The 17,545-nt window shown below is 48.1% G+C and overlaps 1 protein-coding gene across 1 annotated transcript in view; it reads left to right on the top strand.

The window, feature by feature from the left end:
• Positions 1-17,545, top strand: part of erc2 (ELKS/RAB6-interacting/CAST family member 2) — a 93,303-nt gene that overhangs the window by 7,745 nt on the left and 68,013 nt on the right. Inside the window, exon 2 of the mRNA XM_041888602.2 lies at positions 1,809-2,648. Within this exon, the coding sequence (XP_041744536.1) occupies positions 1,968-2,648 (681 nt within the window). The 5' untranslated portion in view covers positions 1,809-1,967. The remainder of the gene's footprint in view (positions 1-1,808; positions 2,649-17,545) is intronic.

Raw genomic sequence — 17,545 nt, 5'->3', positions numbered from 1 at the left:
ATTGGAAAAAAGTGTTTGGACAGACAAATCGAAGTTTGAAGTGTTCGGATCACAAAGAAGAACATTTGTGAGACGCAGACCAAATGAAAAGATGCTGGAGGAGTGCTTGATGCCATCTGTCAAGCATGGTGGAGGCAATGTGATGGTCTGGGGGTGCTTTGGTGGTGGTAAAGTGGGAGATTTGTACAGGGTAAAAGGGATCTTGAAGAAGGAAGGCTATCACTCCATTTTGCAACGCCATGCCATATCCTGTGGACGACGCTTGATTAGAGCCAATTTCCTCCTACAACAGGACAATGACCCAAAGCACAGCTCCAAACTATGTAAGAACTATTTAGGGAAGAAGCAGTCAGCTGGTATTCTGTCTATAATGGAGAGGCCAACACAGTCACCGGATCTCAACCCTATTGAGCTGTTGTGGGAGCAGCTTGACCGTATGGTACGTAAGAAGTGCCCATCCAGCCAATCCAACTTGTGGGAGGTGCTTCAGGAAGCATGGGGTGAAATCTCTTCAGATTACCTCAACAAATTGACAACTAGAATGCCAAAGGTCTGCAAGGCTGTAATTGCTGCAAATGGAGGATTCTTTGACGAAAGCAAAGTTTAATGGACACAATTATTATTTCAATTAAAAATCATTATTTCTAACCTTGTCAATGACTACATTTCCTATTCATTTTGCTATATTTCCTATTCAAACTCATTTCATGTATGTTCTCATGGAAAACAAGGACATTTCTAAGTGACCCCAAACTTTTGAACGGTAGTGTAGATGCTACATAAGGCACACCTGTATGATATAGGTCTATAGATGGACAATGAAAATACATCTGTTCTGCCCTTTGATGATAAGGAGTCAATACAACAGCATAAGCTCCATTTGTATGTACAGTATACTTTCTGCCTCCCCCTGGGCAATATTCATTAGTGCAAAATGTAGCAAAATATTTTGAAACGTCCATTTGCTTTCTTTTGGTGTCTAGTGAATATGACCCTGGTGTGTGGAGTGATAGGAGTGATTACATGAGTGCTCCAGAAGAGGAAATGGAAGCATGCACAGCTGAACTCTGGGGGATGTCGTCTCGAACCGCTACCCAGTCCGGAGGTTACTGCTTATTGACATGTATTATATATGAATATAGTGTTTGTATTAGTGTATTGATAGAGGGCAATCCTGGGTTGAAATAGTACTGTATTTGAAATCTCTTCAAATACTTTCAGCATTTGGGGCATGGCACTTGGTTCTATGCATACAGTATATGTGATATTGTGGTTGCTATACTAGATGTACTAGATACTATGCACAGTAAGGTAGGTGTTCTCTGCTTCCTGACGGGGTCAGCGCTAATAGGACTGGGATGAGTGCCTGGGCCAGGGGAAGCCAGGATGATGCTGTGATTCCCAGTGGGTTCACTTAGAATTGGAATCCCTCCCTGCAAAAGAAGCCCACAGAGCCACAGGCTGGTGTGACTCACTCACCCAGCTCTCAATGTGAACAGGAGGAGAGGAGCTGCTTCTTATGACACTACACCTACCAAACCCTGTAGAATGAGTGTGGGGAGTGTGTGTGTGTGTGTGGAGTGTGTGTATGTGTGTGAGAGAGAGAAAGAGAGAGAGAGAGAGAGAGAGAGAGAGAGAGAGAGAGAGAGAGAGAGAGAGAGAGAGAGAGAGAGAGAGAAAGAGAGAGAAAAAAGAGAGAGAGAGTATGCTGTATGTATGTTTTTGAAGTTCATTTAGTCTCTTTTATCTGACACATAAATTATGCAGCATATTTCTTGTTATTATTTGACAAATTCCTCTCTCCCCAGATCTGTCGACGTCGAGTCCCTTCCCCCACACTGGCATGCAGTGAGTCGCCCATGTGTGTCACAGAGTGAGGGTGCACTGTGATCGTTGCAGCGTGCCCCTGGTAAGGACCCCGTGGCGAGCGTCCGGCCGGCCCAGGCCACACCTCCCACACCCAGGACATGTACGGCAGTGCCAGAGCGGTCGGCCACATCGAGAGCAGCCCTGCACGGTCCCCGCGCCTGCCTAGGTCCCCCAGGCTGGGCCACCGGAGGGCCAACAGTGGGGGCGGGGGCAGTGGAGGGGGCAAGACGCTCTCCATGGAGAACATCCAGTCACTGAACGCTGCCTACGCCACGTCCGGACCAATGTACCTGAGCGACCACGAGGGAGTGGGCTCAACCGCCACCTACCCTAAGGGCACCATGACGCTGGGGCGCGCCTCCAACCGGGCCATGTACGGGGGCCGTGTCACGGCCATGGGCAGCAGCCCCAACATTGCCTCGGTGGGGCTGGGCCACCACGCTGACCTGCTGTCCTACAGCGACCTGGGCTCCCTGTCCATGCTGCAGCACCACCACCACCACACCCAGGGGGTGCCGTCGGCTCTGCTGCGGCAGGCGGTGCGAGGCAGTGGGGGGGAGCTGCTGGAGATGCAGGCCACGCTCCGGGACATGCAGCGGGAGAACGACCTGCTGAGGAGAGAGCTGGACCTGAAGGACAGCAAGCTGGGCTCGTCCACCAACAGCATCAAGAGCTTCTGGAGCCCCGAGCTGAAGAAGGAGAGGATGATACGTAAGGAGGAGGCGGCGCGCACCTCCGTCCTCAAGGAGCAGATGAGGGTGACTCACGAGGAGAACCAGGTTAGAACACAACATGTCTTCTCCCCTCCTCTCCCCTATGCTGCTACTTGATAGTGTACACTTGGTAGTGTGCACTTGGTATCCAAGTACAATTGTGTGTACTTGGATTAAAGGAACATTCCACCCAAAAACTATTTTTTGGTATTTGTTTCGTTAGTCCATTGTTGATAAAATCCCAATGTTTTTTGCATGTCAGCAATCAAGTTTTCAAGATATGTAACTGTCAAAATACAGAAATACAGCCGGTATGATGCTTTTTGCACCATATGATACAAAACGCAGCATCATATGATGCAAAATACATCATACTGGCTGTATTTCTGTATTTTGACAGTTATATACACTACATGAACATCTCATTCCAAAATCATGGGCATTAATATGGAGTTGGTCCCCCCTTTGCTGCTATAACAACCTCCGCCCTTCTGGGAAGGCTTTCCACTAGATGTTAGAATATTGCTGCGGGGACTTGCTTCCACTCAGCCACAAGAGCATTAGTGAGGTCGGGCACTGATGTTGGGTGATTAGGCCTGGCTCGCAGTCGGCATTACAATTCATCCCAAAGGTGTGCAGGCCAGTCAAGTTCTTCCACACCGATCTCGAAAAACGGGGGCATTGTCATGCTGAAACAGGAAAGGGCCTTCCCCAAACTGTTGCCACAAAGTTGGAAGCATAGGATCGTCTAGAATGTCATTGTATGCTGTAGCATTACGATTTCCCTTCACTGGAACAAAGGGGCCTAGCCCGAACCATGAAAAACAGCCCCAGACCATTATTCCTCCTCCATCAAACTTTACAGTTGGCACTATGCATTGGGGAAGGTAGCGTTCTCCTGGCATTCGCCAAACCCAGATTCATCCGTCGGACTGCCAGATGGTGAAGAGTGATTCATCACTTCAGAGAACATGTTTCCACTGCTCCAGAGTCCAATGGCGGCGAGCTTTACACCACTCCAGCCGATGCTTGGCATTGCGCATGGTGATCTTAGGCTTGTGTGCGGCTACTCGGCCATGGAAACCCATTTCAAGAAGCTCCCGACGAACAATTCTTGTGCTGACGTTCCAAAGGCAGTTTACAACCGAGGACAGACGATTTTTACGCGCTTCAGCACTTGACATTCCCGTTCTGTGAGCTTGTGTGGCCTACCATCTCGCAGCTGAGCCGTTGTTGCTCCTAGATGTTTCCACTTCACAATAACATCACTTACAGTTGACCGGGGCAGCTCTAGCAGGGCAGATATTTGACGAACTGACTGGCCATTTTACTGCCAATGGTTGTCTATGGAGATTGCATGGCTGTGTGCTCGATTTTATACACCTGTCAGCAACAGGTGTGGCTGAAATAGCCGAATCCACTAATTTGAAGGGGTGTCCACATACTTTTGTATATGTAGTGTATCTTGAAAACTTGATTGTTGACAAGCAAAACATTTTGGGACTATATCAACAATGAAACAAATACCAAAATATTTTTTTGAGTGGAGTTTTCCTTTAATGTCCACTCCTACTATTCAATCTCCCTTTTACAACTCACACAGACATATGTCTCCTCTCTCTCTATTTTTCTTTCTGGATCTCTCTCCCTTCTTGTCACAATCTCTCACTGTTCTCCCTCCTGTCTCGTCACTCTAACTATTCTATTTTCCTCCCAAGGTACTGTCTCTACTCCCTGATGTCAAAGAATTATCACACTGTCATGTTTATTTCATACATTTGGAAACCTTTTTGGAAAGAGATGTTGGTGGTCATAAATGTTTCATCATCCACTCATACTTGACCTCATTTATAAATGAGTACAGTCGTGGTCAAAAGTTTTGAGAATGACACAAATACACATTTCCACTGCATTTCAGATCTGCCACAAAAGGACCAGCTGCCATCATGTCAGTGATTCTCTCGTTAACACAGGTGAGAGTGTTGACGAGGACAAGGCTGGAGATCACTCTGTCATGCTGATTGAGTTAGAATAACAGACTGGAAGCTTTAAAAGGAGGGTGGTGCTTGAAATCATTGTTCTTCCTCTGTTAACCATGGTTACCTGCAAGGAAACACGTGCCGTCATCATTGCTTTGCAGAAAAAGGGCTTCACATGCAAGGATATTTCTGCTAGTAAGATTGAACCTAAATGAACCATTTATCGGATCATCAAGAACTTCAAGGAGAGAGGTTCAATTGTTGTGAAGAAGGCGTCAGGGCGCCCAAGAAAGTCCAGCAAGTGCCAGGACCGTCTCCTAAAGTTGATTCAGCTGCGGGATCGGGGCACCACCAGTGCAGAGCTTGCTCAGGAATGGCAGCAGGCAGGTGTGAGTGCATCTGCACGCACAGTGAGGCGAAGACTTTTGGAGGATGGCCTGGTGTCAAGAAGGGCAGCAAAGAAGCCACTTCTCTCCAGGAAAAACATCAGGGACAGGCTGATATTCTGCAAAGGGTACAGGGATTGGACTGCTGAGGACTGAGGTAAAGTCATTTTCTCTGATTAATCCACTTTCCGATTGTTTGGGGCATCCGGAAAACACCTTGTCCAGAGAAGACAAGGTGAGCGCTACCATCAGTCCTGTGTCATGCCAACAGTAAAGCATCCTGAGACCATTCATGTGTGGGGTTGCTTCTCAGCCAAGGGAGTGGGCTCACTCACAATTTTGCCTAAGAAAACAGCCATGAATAAAGAATGGTACCAACACATCCTCCGAGAGTAACTTCTCCCAACCATCCAAGAACAGTTTGGTGACGACCAATGCCTTTTCCAGCATGATGGAGCACCTTGCCATAAGGCAAAAGTGATAACTAAGTGGATCGGGGAACAAAACATCGACATTTTGGGTCCATGGCCAGGAAACTCCCCAGACCTTAATCCCATTGAGAACTCCCCAAGAGGCGGGTGGACAAACAAAAACCCACAAATTCTGACAAACTCCAAGCATTGATTATGCAAGAATGGGCTGCCATCAGTCAGGATGTGGCCCAGAAGTTAATTGACAGCATGCCAGGGCGGATTGCAGAAGCCTTGAAAAAGAAGGGTCAACACTGCAAATATGGACTCTTTGCATAAACTTAATGTAATTGTCAATAAAAGCCTTTGACACTTATGGAATGCTTGTAATTATACTTCAGTATACCATAGTAACATCTGACAAAAATATATCTTAACACTGAAGCAGCAAACTTTGTGAAGACCAATACTTGTGTCATTCTCATAACTTTTGACCACGACTGTAGTCCCCAGAATTAATAGGAGAGGGGGAGGGGATGAGGGATGGAGGGAGAGAGGGAGGTAGAAAAGAATACAGTAAGAAGCATATGTGAAATATTCATGTGATTTTTCAAATGATCTAGATTCTACCGTATCTTACTGTGGTAGAAACTTCGCAACTCTCTGTCTTAGCGCAGCACACCACACAATGTATTAACACATCAAATTCCGCCCTTTGTAAAAGCGTACATGCTTTCCCTGGTTCATCATTTAGGTGGCTTATTTAGATTGTGCCCACAAGTGATATGTGAATATTACAACAAGAATATTAAGTGATTTGACAACAAGTTGCCACAGTAAGGCCAGAGGTGATTTTAGGGCTATGACCACAGCAGTGGTGGCTGGTGGGCGAAGATATAGGAAGACATGCTGATTGTAATGGAATGAATGGAACAGTATCAAACAAATGGTTTCCTTTCAATACATTCCATTCCAGCCATTACAATGAGCCTGTCCTCCTATATCTTCGTTCACCAGCCACCGCTGGGCCACAGGTGGATCCTGTTCGGGCTGTCTAGATTTTATTTGTGCCTTTCCCCTGCGTCTCTGTTTGTTAGTTGTAAGGGGGTGGAGTGAGCGGCCTAGTTAAATCACTCACACGTCCCCAGTCTGCAGTCTGCAGGAGGTTCAGGCCTGGAGAGGAATGTCAAGGGCAAAGCACTGTCTGAGACTCTCTCTCTCTCTGTCTCTCCCCGTCTGCCCTTCTCCCTCTCAATCTATCTATCTATCTTACTATCACTCGCTCTGTCTTTCATTTTCTCTTCCTGTCTACCCCTATCTATCTCCCTCCCTTTGTCTCTTCCGTCTCTCTCTCTCTCTCTCTCTCTCTCTCTGTCTCTCTCTCTCTCTCACATTTTTTTCCTCCTCCACTCCACCACTCTATATCCCCCCTCCCCTTCTCCCTCTCTCTTTTCTCTGTGTCCCGCAGGGCACCGTATGGGATTTATCTGACATACATTATCAAACGAAGGTTGATTAGATGGAAATAGATAGATCTGTATACCTAATTAGACGGGCAAAACTAGATGGTAATTACATAATATCTACCATATCGGACAGGATGTCTTGTCTTGATACAGTGCTTTGAGGATGGACGTGGTGACCTTGTCAGTATAGCATTAAAATTAAAGGGGACAAGGGAGACTCACCTGTATGATGTATAGATTTAACTCATACATAAGGCACAGAATAAGATGTATAGGGTCCATTGTGGTAGAAGTTAGGCTTACATACAGTGTGTGCTGTATAGTTAAACATTAGGAACATCTACAATGTGTGATGTGTAGTGTGTGTGTGATGTATAGTGTGATGTATAGTGTGTGTGTGTATAGTGTGTGTGTGTGTGTGTGTGTGATGTATAGTTGAACATGAGGCCCACCTATAGTATGTGACATACAGTGATGTATAGGACCCCAGGAGGGTCACCCCAGATCACAGGAGGCTGCTGAGGGGAGAACGGCACATAAAAATGGCCGGAACGGAGCAAATGGAATGGCATCAAACACCTGCAAACCATGTATTTGATATCGTTCCACTTATGCACTGGCTGCACTGTTTGACGTGACCGTGTTAGCCGAAGTTGGCTAGCAAGCAAGCAAGGGAAAACAACGTTGCCAGCCATCATGGCAACGGAACATTTAGAACTAACGACTGTCCATCGATTTAGTAAAAAGGTGTCAGTGTGATGCGGTAGGACGAAGTCAAGCGCAGGACACAGAGCTAATCGAAAACATACTTTACTCGTAGGTAACGTAAATAACATAACCGCCATGCAGGGAGGAATCAAACCCGCTCACCAGACGACAACCAGCCGATCGCCGACACCGGCCTCGGGGAAGGCCAGGAGTACTTGGCGCAGGGCGAGTCGGATGACGACGGTGGAAATCCCTCAACATGGAGGGATCAAGGATGTCCCTCCTAGGGACCCAGCACCGTTCCTCCGGACCGTACCCCTCCCACTCCACGAGATACTGCAGGCCCCCCACCCGACGCCTCAAATCCAGGATGGAACGGACCAAGTATGCCGGTGCCCCCTCGATGTCCAGTGGGGGTGGAGGAACCTCCCGTACCTCAGACTCCTGGAGTGGACCAGCCACCGGCCTGAGGAGAGACACATGGAACAAGGGGTTAATATGGTAATTCAGAGGAAGCTGTAACCTATAACAAACCTCGTTCAATCTCCTCAGGACTTTAAATGGCCCCACAAACCGCCGACCCAGCTTCCGGCAGGGCAGGCGAAGGGGCAGGTTTCGGGTCGAGAGCCAAACCCGGTCCCCCGGTACACCGGGGCCTCACTGCGGTGACGGTCGGCGCTCGCCTTTTGTCGCCTGATGGCCCGCTGCAGGCGTACATGGGCAGCGTTCCAGGTCTCTTCCGAGCGCCGAAACCACTCATCCACCGCAGGAGCCTCGATCTGGCTTTGATGCCAAGGTGCCAGGACCGGCTGATAACCTAACACACACTGAAAGGGAGAAAGGTTAGTGGAAGAGTGGAGGAGTGAGTTTTGGGCCATCTCTGCCCAGGGGATAAAACCCGACCACTCCCCCGGCCGGTCCTGGGAATAGGACCGCAGAAACCTACCCACATCCTGGTTAACTCTCTCCACCTTCCCATTACTCTCGGGGTGAAAACCTGAGGTCAGGCTGATCGAGACCCCCAGATGTTCCATGAACGCCCTCCAGACCCTTGAGGTGAACTGGGGACCCTGATCCGATACAATATCCTCAGGCACCCCGTAGTGCCGGAAGACGTGTGTAAATAGGGCCTCAGCAGTTTGTAGGGCCGTAGGGAGACCTGGCATAGGAATGAGACGGCAGGACTTAGAAAACCGATCCACAACGACCAGGATCGTGGTTTCCCTTGTGAGGGGGGAAGGTCGGTAACAAAATCCACCGAAAGATGGGACCACGGCCGTTGTGGAATGGGTAGGGGTTGTAATTTCCCTCTGGGCAGGTGTCTAGGTGCCTTACACTGGGCGCACACCGAGCAGGAGGAAACGTAAACCCTCACGTCCTAAAGTGGGCCACCAGTACTTCCCACTAAGACAGTGCACTGTCCGACCGATGCCAGGATGACCAGAGGAGGGTGACGTGTGAGCCCAATAGATCAATCGATCGCGAACCTCGAGCGGCACGTACCTACGACCCTCTGGACACTGGGGGAAGTGGGCTCGGTATGTAACGCCCGCTCGATGTCCGCGTCAACCTCCCACACCACCAGTGCCACCAGACACGACGCCGGAAGTATGGGAGTGGGCTCAATGGACCTCTCCTCTGTGTCATACAGTCAGGAAAGGGCATCTGCCTTAGCGTTCTGGGAACCTGGTCTATAAGTAAGAGTAAACACAAAACGAGTGAAGAATATGGCCCACCTTGCCTGGCAAGGGTTCAATCTCCTCGCGATGGTCAGTCAAAATGAGGAAAGGGTGTTTAGACCCCTCAAGCCAATGCCTCCACACTTTCATATCATAGTTGGGCTCCGCCGGACTGAGCTTCTTAGAAAATAAAGCACAGGGGCGGAGCTTTGGTGGCGTACCCGAGCGCTGAGACAGTACAGCTCCTATCCCAGCCTCGGACGCGTCCACCTCAACCTGGAATGCTAAGGAGGGATCCGGATGAGCCAGCACTGGAGCCGAGGTAAACAGGTCCTTCAGATGACCAAAAGCCCTGTCCGCCTCAGCTGACCACTGCAGTCGCACCGGTCCCCCCTTCAACAAGGAGGTAATGGGAGTCGCTACCTGACCAAAGCCCCGGATAAACCTCCGGTAGTAGTTGGCAAAACCCAAAAATCGCTGCACCTCCTTCACCGTGGTTAGAGTCGGCCAATTACGCATGGCCGAAATGCGGTCAATCTCCATCTCCACCCCTGACGCGGACAGGCGGTGCCCTAGGAAGGAGATGGACTCTTGAAAGAACAGACATTTCTCCGCCTTCACATACAGGTCATGCTCCAACAGTCGACCAAGCACTTGACGCACCAGGGACACATGCTCGGCCCGTGTAGCGGAGTATATGAGAATGTCATGCCCAGAGGTGGTACTGAATGCTGTCTTCCACTCATCTCCCTCCCGGATACGCACCAGGTTGTACGCGCTCCTGAGATCCAATTTTGTGAAGAAGCGCGCCCCGTGCAATGACTCCTTCATACTAGCAATGAGCGGTAGTGGATAACTGTACTTGATAGTGATCTGATTGAGACCCCGGTAGTCAATGCACGGGCGTAAACCTCCATCCTTCTTCTTCACAAAAAAGAAACTCGAGGAGACAGGTGAAGTGGATGGCCGAATGTATCCCTGCCCCAGAGATTCGGAGACATATGTCTCCATTGCCGCCGTCTCTTCCTGTGACAGGGGATACACATGACTCAGGGGAAGTGCAGCGCCTACCTGGAGATTTATCGCACAATCCCCCTGTCGATGGGGTGGTCATTGAGTCGCCTTCTTTTTACAGAAGGCGAGAGACAAATCGGCATATTTGGGGGGAATGTGCATGGTGGAGACCTGGTTTGGACTTTCCACCGTAGTTGCCTCTATGGAAACACCTACACACCTCCCCGAGCACTGACTTGACCATCCCTTGAGAGCCCTCTGTTGCCATGAAATCGTGGGGTCATGAGAAGTTTACCAGGGAAGCCCCAACACCACTGGAAACGCAGGAGAATCAATCAGATAGAGACTCATTTTCTCCTCATGACCCCCTTGTGTTTTCATCCAGAGTGGAGCTGTGACCTCCCTAATCAGGCCTGACCCTAAAGGGCGACTATCTAAGGCGTGTACAGAGAAGGGCACATCAACAAGAACAATAGAAATCCCTAAACTACGGGAAAACTGACGATCAATAAAGTTCCCAGCTGCGCCTGAATCTACGAGCACCTTATGCTGGGAATGAGGGGAAAACTCTGGAAATACAATATCAATACACATATGTGCAACAGGGAGCTCTGGGTGAGTCGGGGCCCTACTCACCTGAGACGGTCCATCAGTGCTCTGCCTACCGCCTCGACTCCTGAAAGACCCTCCCCAGCACCAACCAGCAGTGTGTCCTCCGCGGCCACAGTTGGTGCAAGAGATGGCCCTCCTTCCGGTCTCCCTAAGTGCAGCACCTCCGAGCTCCATAGGAGTAGGGTCGGAGGTGCTGGGAGATGGAATGGACGGCCCCTGATCCGGACGTCCGCGGGTTGCCAAAAGTTATCCAGCCTTATCGACATGTCCACCAGTTGGTCCAGGTTAAGGGTGGTGTCCCTGCAGGCCAGTTCCTGACGAACGTCCTCCCGGAGGCTGCATCGGTAGTGGTCGATCAGGGCCCTCTCATTCCATCCTGCGCTGGCAGCCAGAGTCCTGAAGTCCAGTGCAAAGTCCTGTGCGCTCCTCCTCCCCTGTCTGAGGTGGAATAGACGTTCCCCCGCCGCTCTCCCCTCTGGTGGATGATCGAATACCGCCCGAAATTGGCGGGTGAAATCCTCATAGCGTACTGACGCTGCGTCTATTCCTCCCTACTCGGCATTGGCCCACTCGAGCGCTCTTCCAGACAGACAGGAGATGAGGGCGGACACGCTCTCGTATCCCGAGGGAGCCGGGTGGATGGTAGCCAGGTAGATCTCTACCTGGAGCAGAAAACCCTGGCACCTGGCAGCTGTACCATCGTATGCCCTCGGGAGCGAGAGCCGAATCCCACTGGACCCAGGTGACGAAGGGGTGGACAGCGGTGTAGGTTGCTGTGTAGTTGGAGGAGGTGTAGGACCACCACCTCTCTCCCATCACTCCATAGTGTTCAACACGTGCTCCATTACGGTGCCGAGAGTCTGGATCATGGTCGCCTACTGTTGGACACGTTCCTCCATTGATCCGGACAAAATGAATGTACCTGCTGACTCCATATTTTGGTGCGTGTTTCTGTCAGGGTGTCAGTGTGATGCGGTAGGACGAAGTCAGGCGCAGGACACAGAGCTAATCGAAAACGTACTTTACTCGTAGGTAACGTAAATAACATAACCTCCACGCAGGGAGGAAACAAACCCGCTCACCAGACAACAACCAAACATGAACAAACACACACAACATACAGTGGGAGCCAGAGGGTTATATAGGGAAGTAATCAATACCTAATGGGAACCAGGTGTGAACAATAAAGACAAGACAAGTAGAACACAGAAACAGATCGGTAGCAGCTAGTACTCCAGTGACGACGAACGCCGAAGCCTGCCCGAGCAAGGAGGAGGAGCAGCCTCGGCTGAATCTGTGACACTGGCAACTGAACCGATAGAACGAACGACCAGCCGGCTTGGGTAGCAACCCTAGATTTGTGTTGGGACTATATCTTATGGAAGGATGAAATAGTATGACTAAATTCATAAAAATAACCTGTTTAATGAAAACATGTAAATCATTATTTGAATATGTTGGTAACCCGTTGTATAAAAGTGATAATGCCCTCGAAGCCGGTGTTTGGAGGATATATTAGCACGGTTTGCCTAACAACACCCGTGCCAATATATCCTCCAAACACCGGCTTTGAGGGCATTATCACATACTAGTGAGGCTCACCTGGTCTTGTCTGTGTTCAGTCAGTCTGAGTGTCTCTGTGGTTGCGTCTCAAGGGAAAGGGGGATACCTATTCAGTTGTACAACTGAATGCATTCAACTGAAAAGTGTCTTCCGCATTTAACCCAACCCCTCTGAACAGAGAGGTGTGGGGTGCTGCCTTAATCGACACCCACGTAATCAGCGCCCAGGGAACAGTGGGTTAACTGCCTTGCTCAGGGGCAGAACAACAGATTTGTACCTTGTCAGTGCGGGGATTCGATCCAGCAATCTTTCGGTTACTGGCCCAAAGCTCCTACCCGCCAGGCTACCTGCCGCTCCACGGTACTCTATTCCCTATGAAGTGCACTACTTTTAAAAGGGCCCATAGGGCTCTGGTCAAAAGTAGTGCACTATGTAGGGAATAGCTTGCCATTTTGGACGCAGTCCTGGGTGACCACATTTAAAATACCCAAATGCGGGACAAATTGATGATTTTGTGGGACAGCCTACATACTGTTTTTTCCCGCTGCACCGAAACAAGCTAATTGAAGCGCTCCTATAGGCTGCTCTTTTGCCTCACGCCAAATTTGTGATGCGGAAATGAGAGACCAAATGTGCAGCTGTTTTATGAAAATCTGGGAATATTTGGCCAAGGAAACATTTCTGGTTGGTTTCAGGGAATGTAAAACAGTTAGGAAGGGAGACTTTGAAAACCGGATTGAATGAAGTAGCAGCAAATATGTTGAATGAGCATGGAGAGCCTCACAAGTTTGACAAAATCACATTATATCTTTCAGTCTAATACAGCTATTTACTTACTTTTGTATATCTCTTCGTGAGAATCACTCTTTTTGTGAGTAGTTAACTGTCCTCTCCAAGTTTAGCAGAAATGTTGCCCGAAAGGATTTGACAAATGTGATTGGTTGGCGATATGACATTGGCCTACGTCTCGTCTTGCGCTGCGCAGAATATCAGATCTCAACAATGATTGGAGAAGTGCTTAACTTCACCAGTACCACATTCTTATGATATATAAATGATCAAAAGTGCAAGGTGACTGCAAAAGAGACAGTTTGGAATGTCTAACCAAAATACGGAACAAATTGACCTTTTTGTAAATTAATGGTGTTTGAATTTGTTGATAAAATGCGGGACATGATTGTTTGGTTGCGGGACGCGGGACAAAGGGCCAAAATACGGGACTGTCCCACACAATCCAGGACATGTGGTCACCTTAGACGCAGCCTGTGTGTCAGAATGATCTCCTCTGACGCTCACTCCTAGCGGCCAACAGGCCCCTCCCTCATCATTACAGACAGGATACAGCCACACAGGCAGGCCCTTACCAGCAGGACGCTGTCTGCCTGTCTGCCACTCATTGTGCCCAAATGAGTTTGTGTTTCTGTAGGCTATAGGCATACCCATTTAGTTTTGCCTCTAGTGTTGGCATGTGTGATTGTCTCGTGTGTGTGTGCTATAGTAGCCCATTGAGGTTGAGATTGAAACCGAAGGAAGTCTCTTTGTGGTGTTCAGTGGAGCCAGGAGAGTCTGCAGTGCCATGGCTCAGTGGCTCCACAGTTCTCTGGAGCTGTGCCACGCTGCCACGCTGCCTGGGGGAGAAATACCCAACATCCTGGCCTGATGGTATCACCACCCTCCATCCTCCACCCTCCATCCTCAGTCTGGGATCACTAGAGGGGAACTGGAGGGGAGAGGGAGTAGTACCCTAGGTTTTACGGTGAACAAGTTGATGGTCTTTTAATTTGACCTACCCAAGTATAAGAGGACCATTTCTGCGTCCCAAATGGCACCCTGTTCCTGCTGTACCTTTCATAGAGAATGTGAAGAGAATGGAGCATGTGCAGTAACATCAGGTTTGGTTTGTGTGACTGAGTAACACGAGTGAAGAAATACAGTGAGGAGACAGCAGTCTATTTCGATCCTCTGCCTTTCCCTCACACCAGTCAGGTCTTGCTCTGATTGCTGTGAATGATATCTCCCTCCCCAGAGGCAGAGTAAGCCTACTTTAATAAATGTGCGTTTGGTTAATACAAAGCAGCTGTGTCTTGCCACTCTAGTTCTTACTGTAATTGCTCACTTGTATCTTGATTCACAGCACAAACACAGTGAGATGATGATGATGTTTATTATACACTTTCCTTAAAGTTACCATGCCATTATAACCGTGACTCTTCATATTCACGTTTTTTATGTTTTTTTGATTCGTCTGGGCGTCATTAGGGCGTAGCTAGGGCGTTGTGAGGCAAACGCACACTCAGACACATGTGCACGCGTACGTACATAGGAGGAGCGCACATGCACAGGAACATGCCCACACGTACGCACACACACACACAGGACACACACAGACACCCACAGACACAGAGTATGTTTACATGCACACTAATAATTCAATATTAAACTGTTTATGGCAGTAGGCAGATTACGCAATAGTCATGTAAACACCTTACTTTGCTTATCTTAATCAGTCTAAGGTCATAAATTAAGTAAGCATACACCGATTAAAACACCTGGTCTTCTGAGCAATCTTTCTAATTATTAGGACACGTAAAAAGTTTAATCAGCGTTCCAGCTGTGTATTTGATCTGCGCATGTACCAGCACCAGCCGTGTCAGCCTCCGTCTTTAGCACGAGTGAAGTGTGTTTGGAACAACTGAATGTTTTTATTTTATTTTATTTCACCTTTATTTAACCAGGTAAGCCAGTTGAGAACAGGTTCTCATTTACAACTGCGACCTGGCCAAGACAAAGCAAAGTAGTGCAACAAAAACAACACAGAGTTACATATGGGGTAAAAAAAAAAAAAAACATAAAGTCAGAAATACAACAGAAAATATATATACAGTGTGTGCAAATGTAGCAAGTTATGGAGGTAAGGCAATAAATAGGCTATAGTGCAGAATAATTACAATAGTATTAACACTGGAATGCTAGATGTGCAAGAGATTATGTGCAAATAGAGATACTGGGGTGCAAAAGAGCAAATTAAATAACAATATAGGGATGAGGTAGTTGGGTGGGCTAATTTCAGATGGGCTGTGTACAGGTGCAGTGATCGGTAAGGTGCTCTGACAACTGATGCTTAAAGTTATTGAGGGAGATAAGAGTCTCCAGCTTCAGAGATTTTTGCAATTCGTTCCAGTCATTGGCAGCAGAGAACTGGAAGGAATGGCGGCCAAAGGAGGTGTTGGCTTTGGGAATGACCAGTGAGATATACCTGCTGGAGCGCAGACTACGGGTGGGTGCTGCTATGGTGACCAATGAGCTAAGATAAGGCGGGATTTGCCTAGCAGTGATTTATAGATGGCCTGGAGCCAGTGGGTTTGACGACGAACATGTAGTGAGGACCAGCCAACAAGAGCGTACAGGTCACAGTGGTGGGTAGTGTATGGGGCTTTGGAGACAAAACGGATGGCACTGTGATAGACTACATCCAATTTGCTGAGTAGAGTGTTGGAGGCTATTTTATAAATGACATCGCCGAAGTCAAGGATCGGTAGGATAGTCAGTTTTACGAGGGCATGTTTGGCAGCATGAGTGAAGGAGGCTTTGTTGCGAAATAGGAAGCCGATTCTAGATTTAACTTTGGATTGGAGATTCTTTATGTGAGTCTGGAATGTATGCGTCTTAGAAGTAGTTTTCACATACTAACCCAAAAATAACATGTTCACTGTGGTAGAACGTTTATTTAAAATTCAGTTTTCTGCCATCAGGTAGCCTGATTTCAAATGTGTCCATGTAAACAGTATTATTAGGGAAATTATTCTTGCAAAGCATCTAAATTTTTTCATCAAAATATTATATTAGTCTGACTATCCACAATAAAAGCGTTATTGTGTGCATGTAACCGCACTCACACACACACACCAATCCGATGGTTCTGGAGAGGCGAAGGTTTCCTCACCCAAAATAATAATAGGCTTGTTGAGCCTCTGACTAAAGAGAAAATTACCTCATTAATTATGAAGCATTAATTTCTGACCAGTCTGCGTCTAGCTCAGTCTGTCTTCTCTGGCAGTAGCACACAGCAATCACCTCAGGTGCCTCCAGCCACTATTAGCCGAAGCAAATATCATACATTATTTATATACTGAAAATATAGCAAGGGTGTGTTCTCTCTTGCATTACAGTTTTAGGGGAGAAAAGCCACTCACACGACTCAATGCAAGATTCAAACCCACTCACACGACTCAACGCAAGATTCAAACCCACTCAAACGACTCAACACAAGATTGGAAACGACTCAACGCAAGATTCAAACCCACTCAAATGACTCAACGCAAGATTCAAACCCACTCAAATGACTCAACACAAGATTCAAACCCACTCAAATGACTCAACACAAGATTCAAACCCACTCAAACGACTCAACGCAAGATTCAAACCCACTCAAATGACTCACAATTAGCCTACATCTGTTTCTTTGAACTGCTAGTTTTCTACTAATGGTATCTTTTCATTAAAACATGCAGTTCGCTGATGGTCTTAGCTGACCTGAAGGCACTGCTACTGTAGATGCTTTGGCCACGGCATTTTGAACATTGACCATTTGATCATTATTTAGCATCGGCTTGGTTGAGTTGCATGTGGGTGTACATGCGTGTGTACAGTACGTGTGTGTGCGTAAGAGTGTGTGTGTGTAACATTGTGTGAATGTGTGTGTATGCGTTGTGATAGCTGGGCTGGAGCTGCTGGAGGCTGCTCTGGGGCCTTAGCGTGTGATATATGACTGAGTCAGGAGCAGTCAGCAACCATCACCACTATCCCCAAAATGGAGGCATAGACTCACATCCCCATATCACTGCTGTGTTTATGCTCAGACACACCACAGACACACAGTTTCCACAGATGTGAGATTGTTGGTTCCTGCTAAACAGCCATTTCTCTGATCTCTGATCTTCTGTTAGTCGTCTCATCTCGCTGTGTGAAGACACACGCACACACACACACATACACAGACATGCACACACCCACGCACAGACGCATGCACTCACACACACACACACACACACACACACACACACACACACACACACACACACACACACACACACACACACACACACACACACACACACACACACACACACACACACACACACACACA

Source organism: Coregonus clupeaformis, chromosome 10 (genome assembly GCF_020615455.1).
Source record: "Coregonus clupeaformis isolate EN_2021a chromosome 10, ASM2061545v1, whole genome shotgun sequence".
NCBI classification, from domain to species: domain Eukaryota; kingdom Metazoa; phylum Chordata; class Actinopteri; order Salmoniformes; family Salmonidae; genus Coregonus; species Coregonus clupeaformis.
This window is presented reverse-complemented; position numbering and strand designations above follow the sequence as displayed.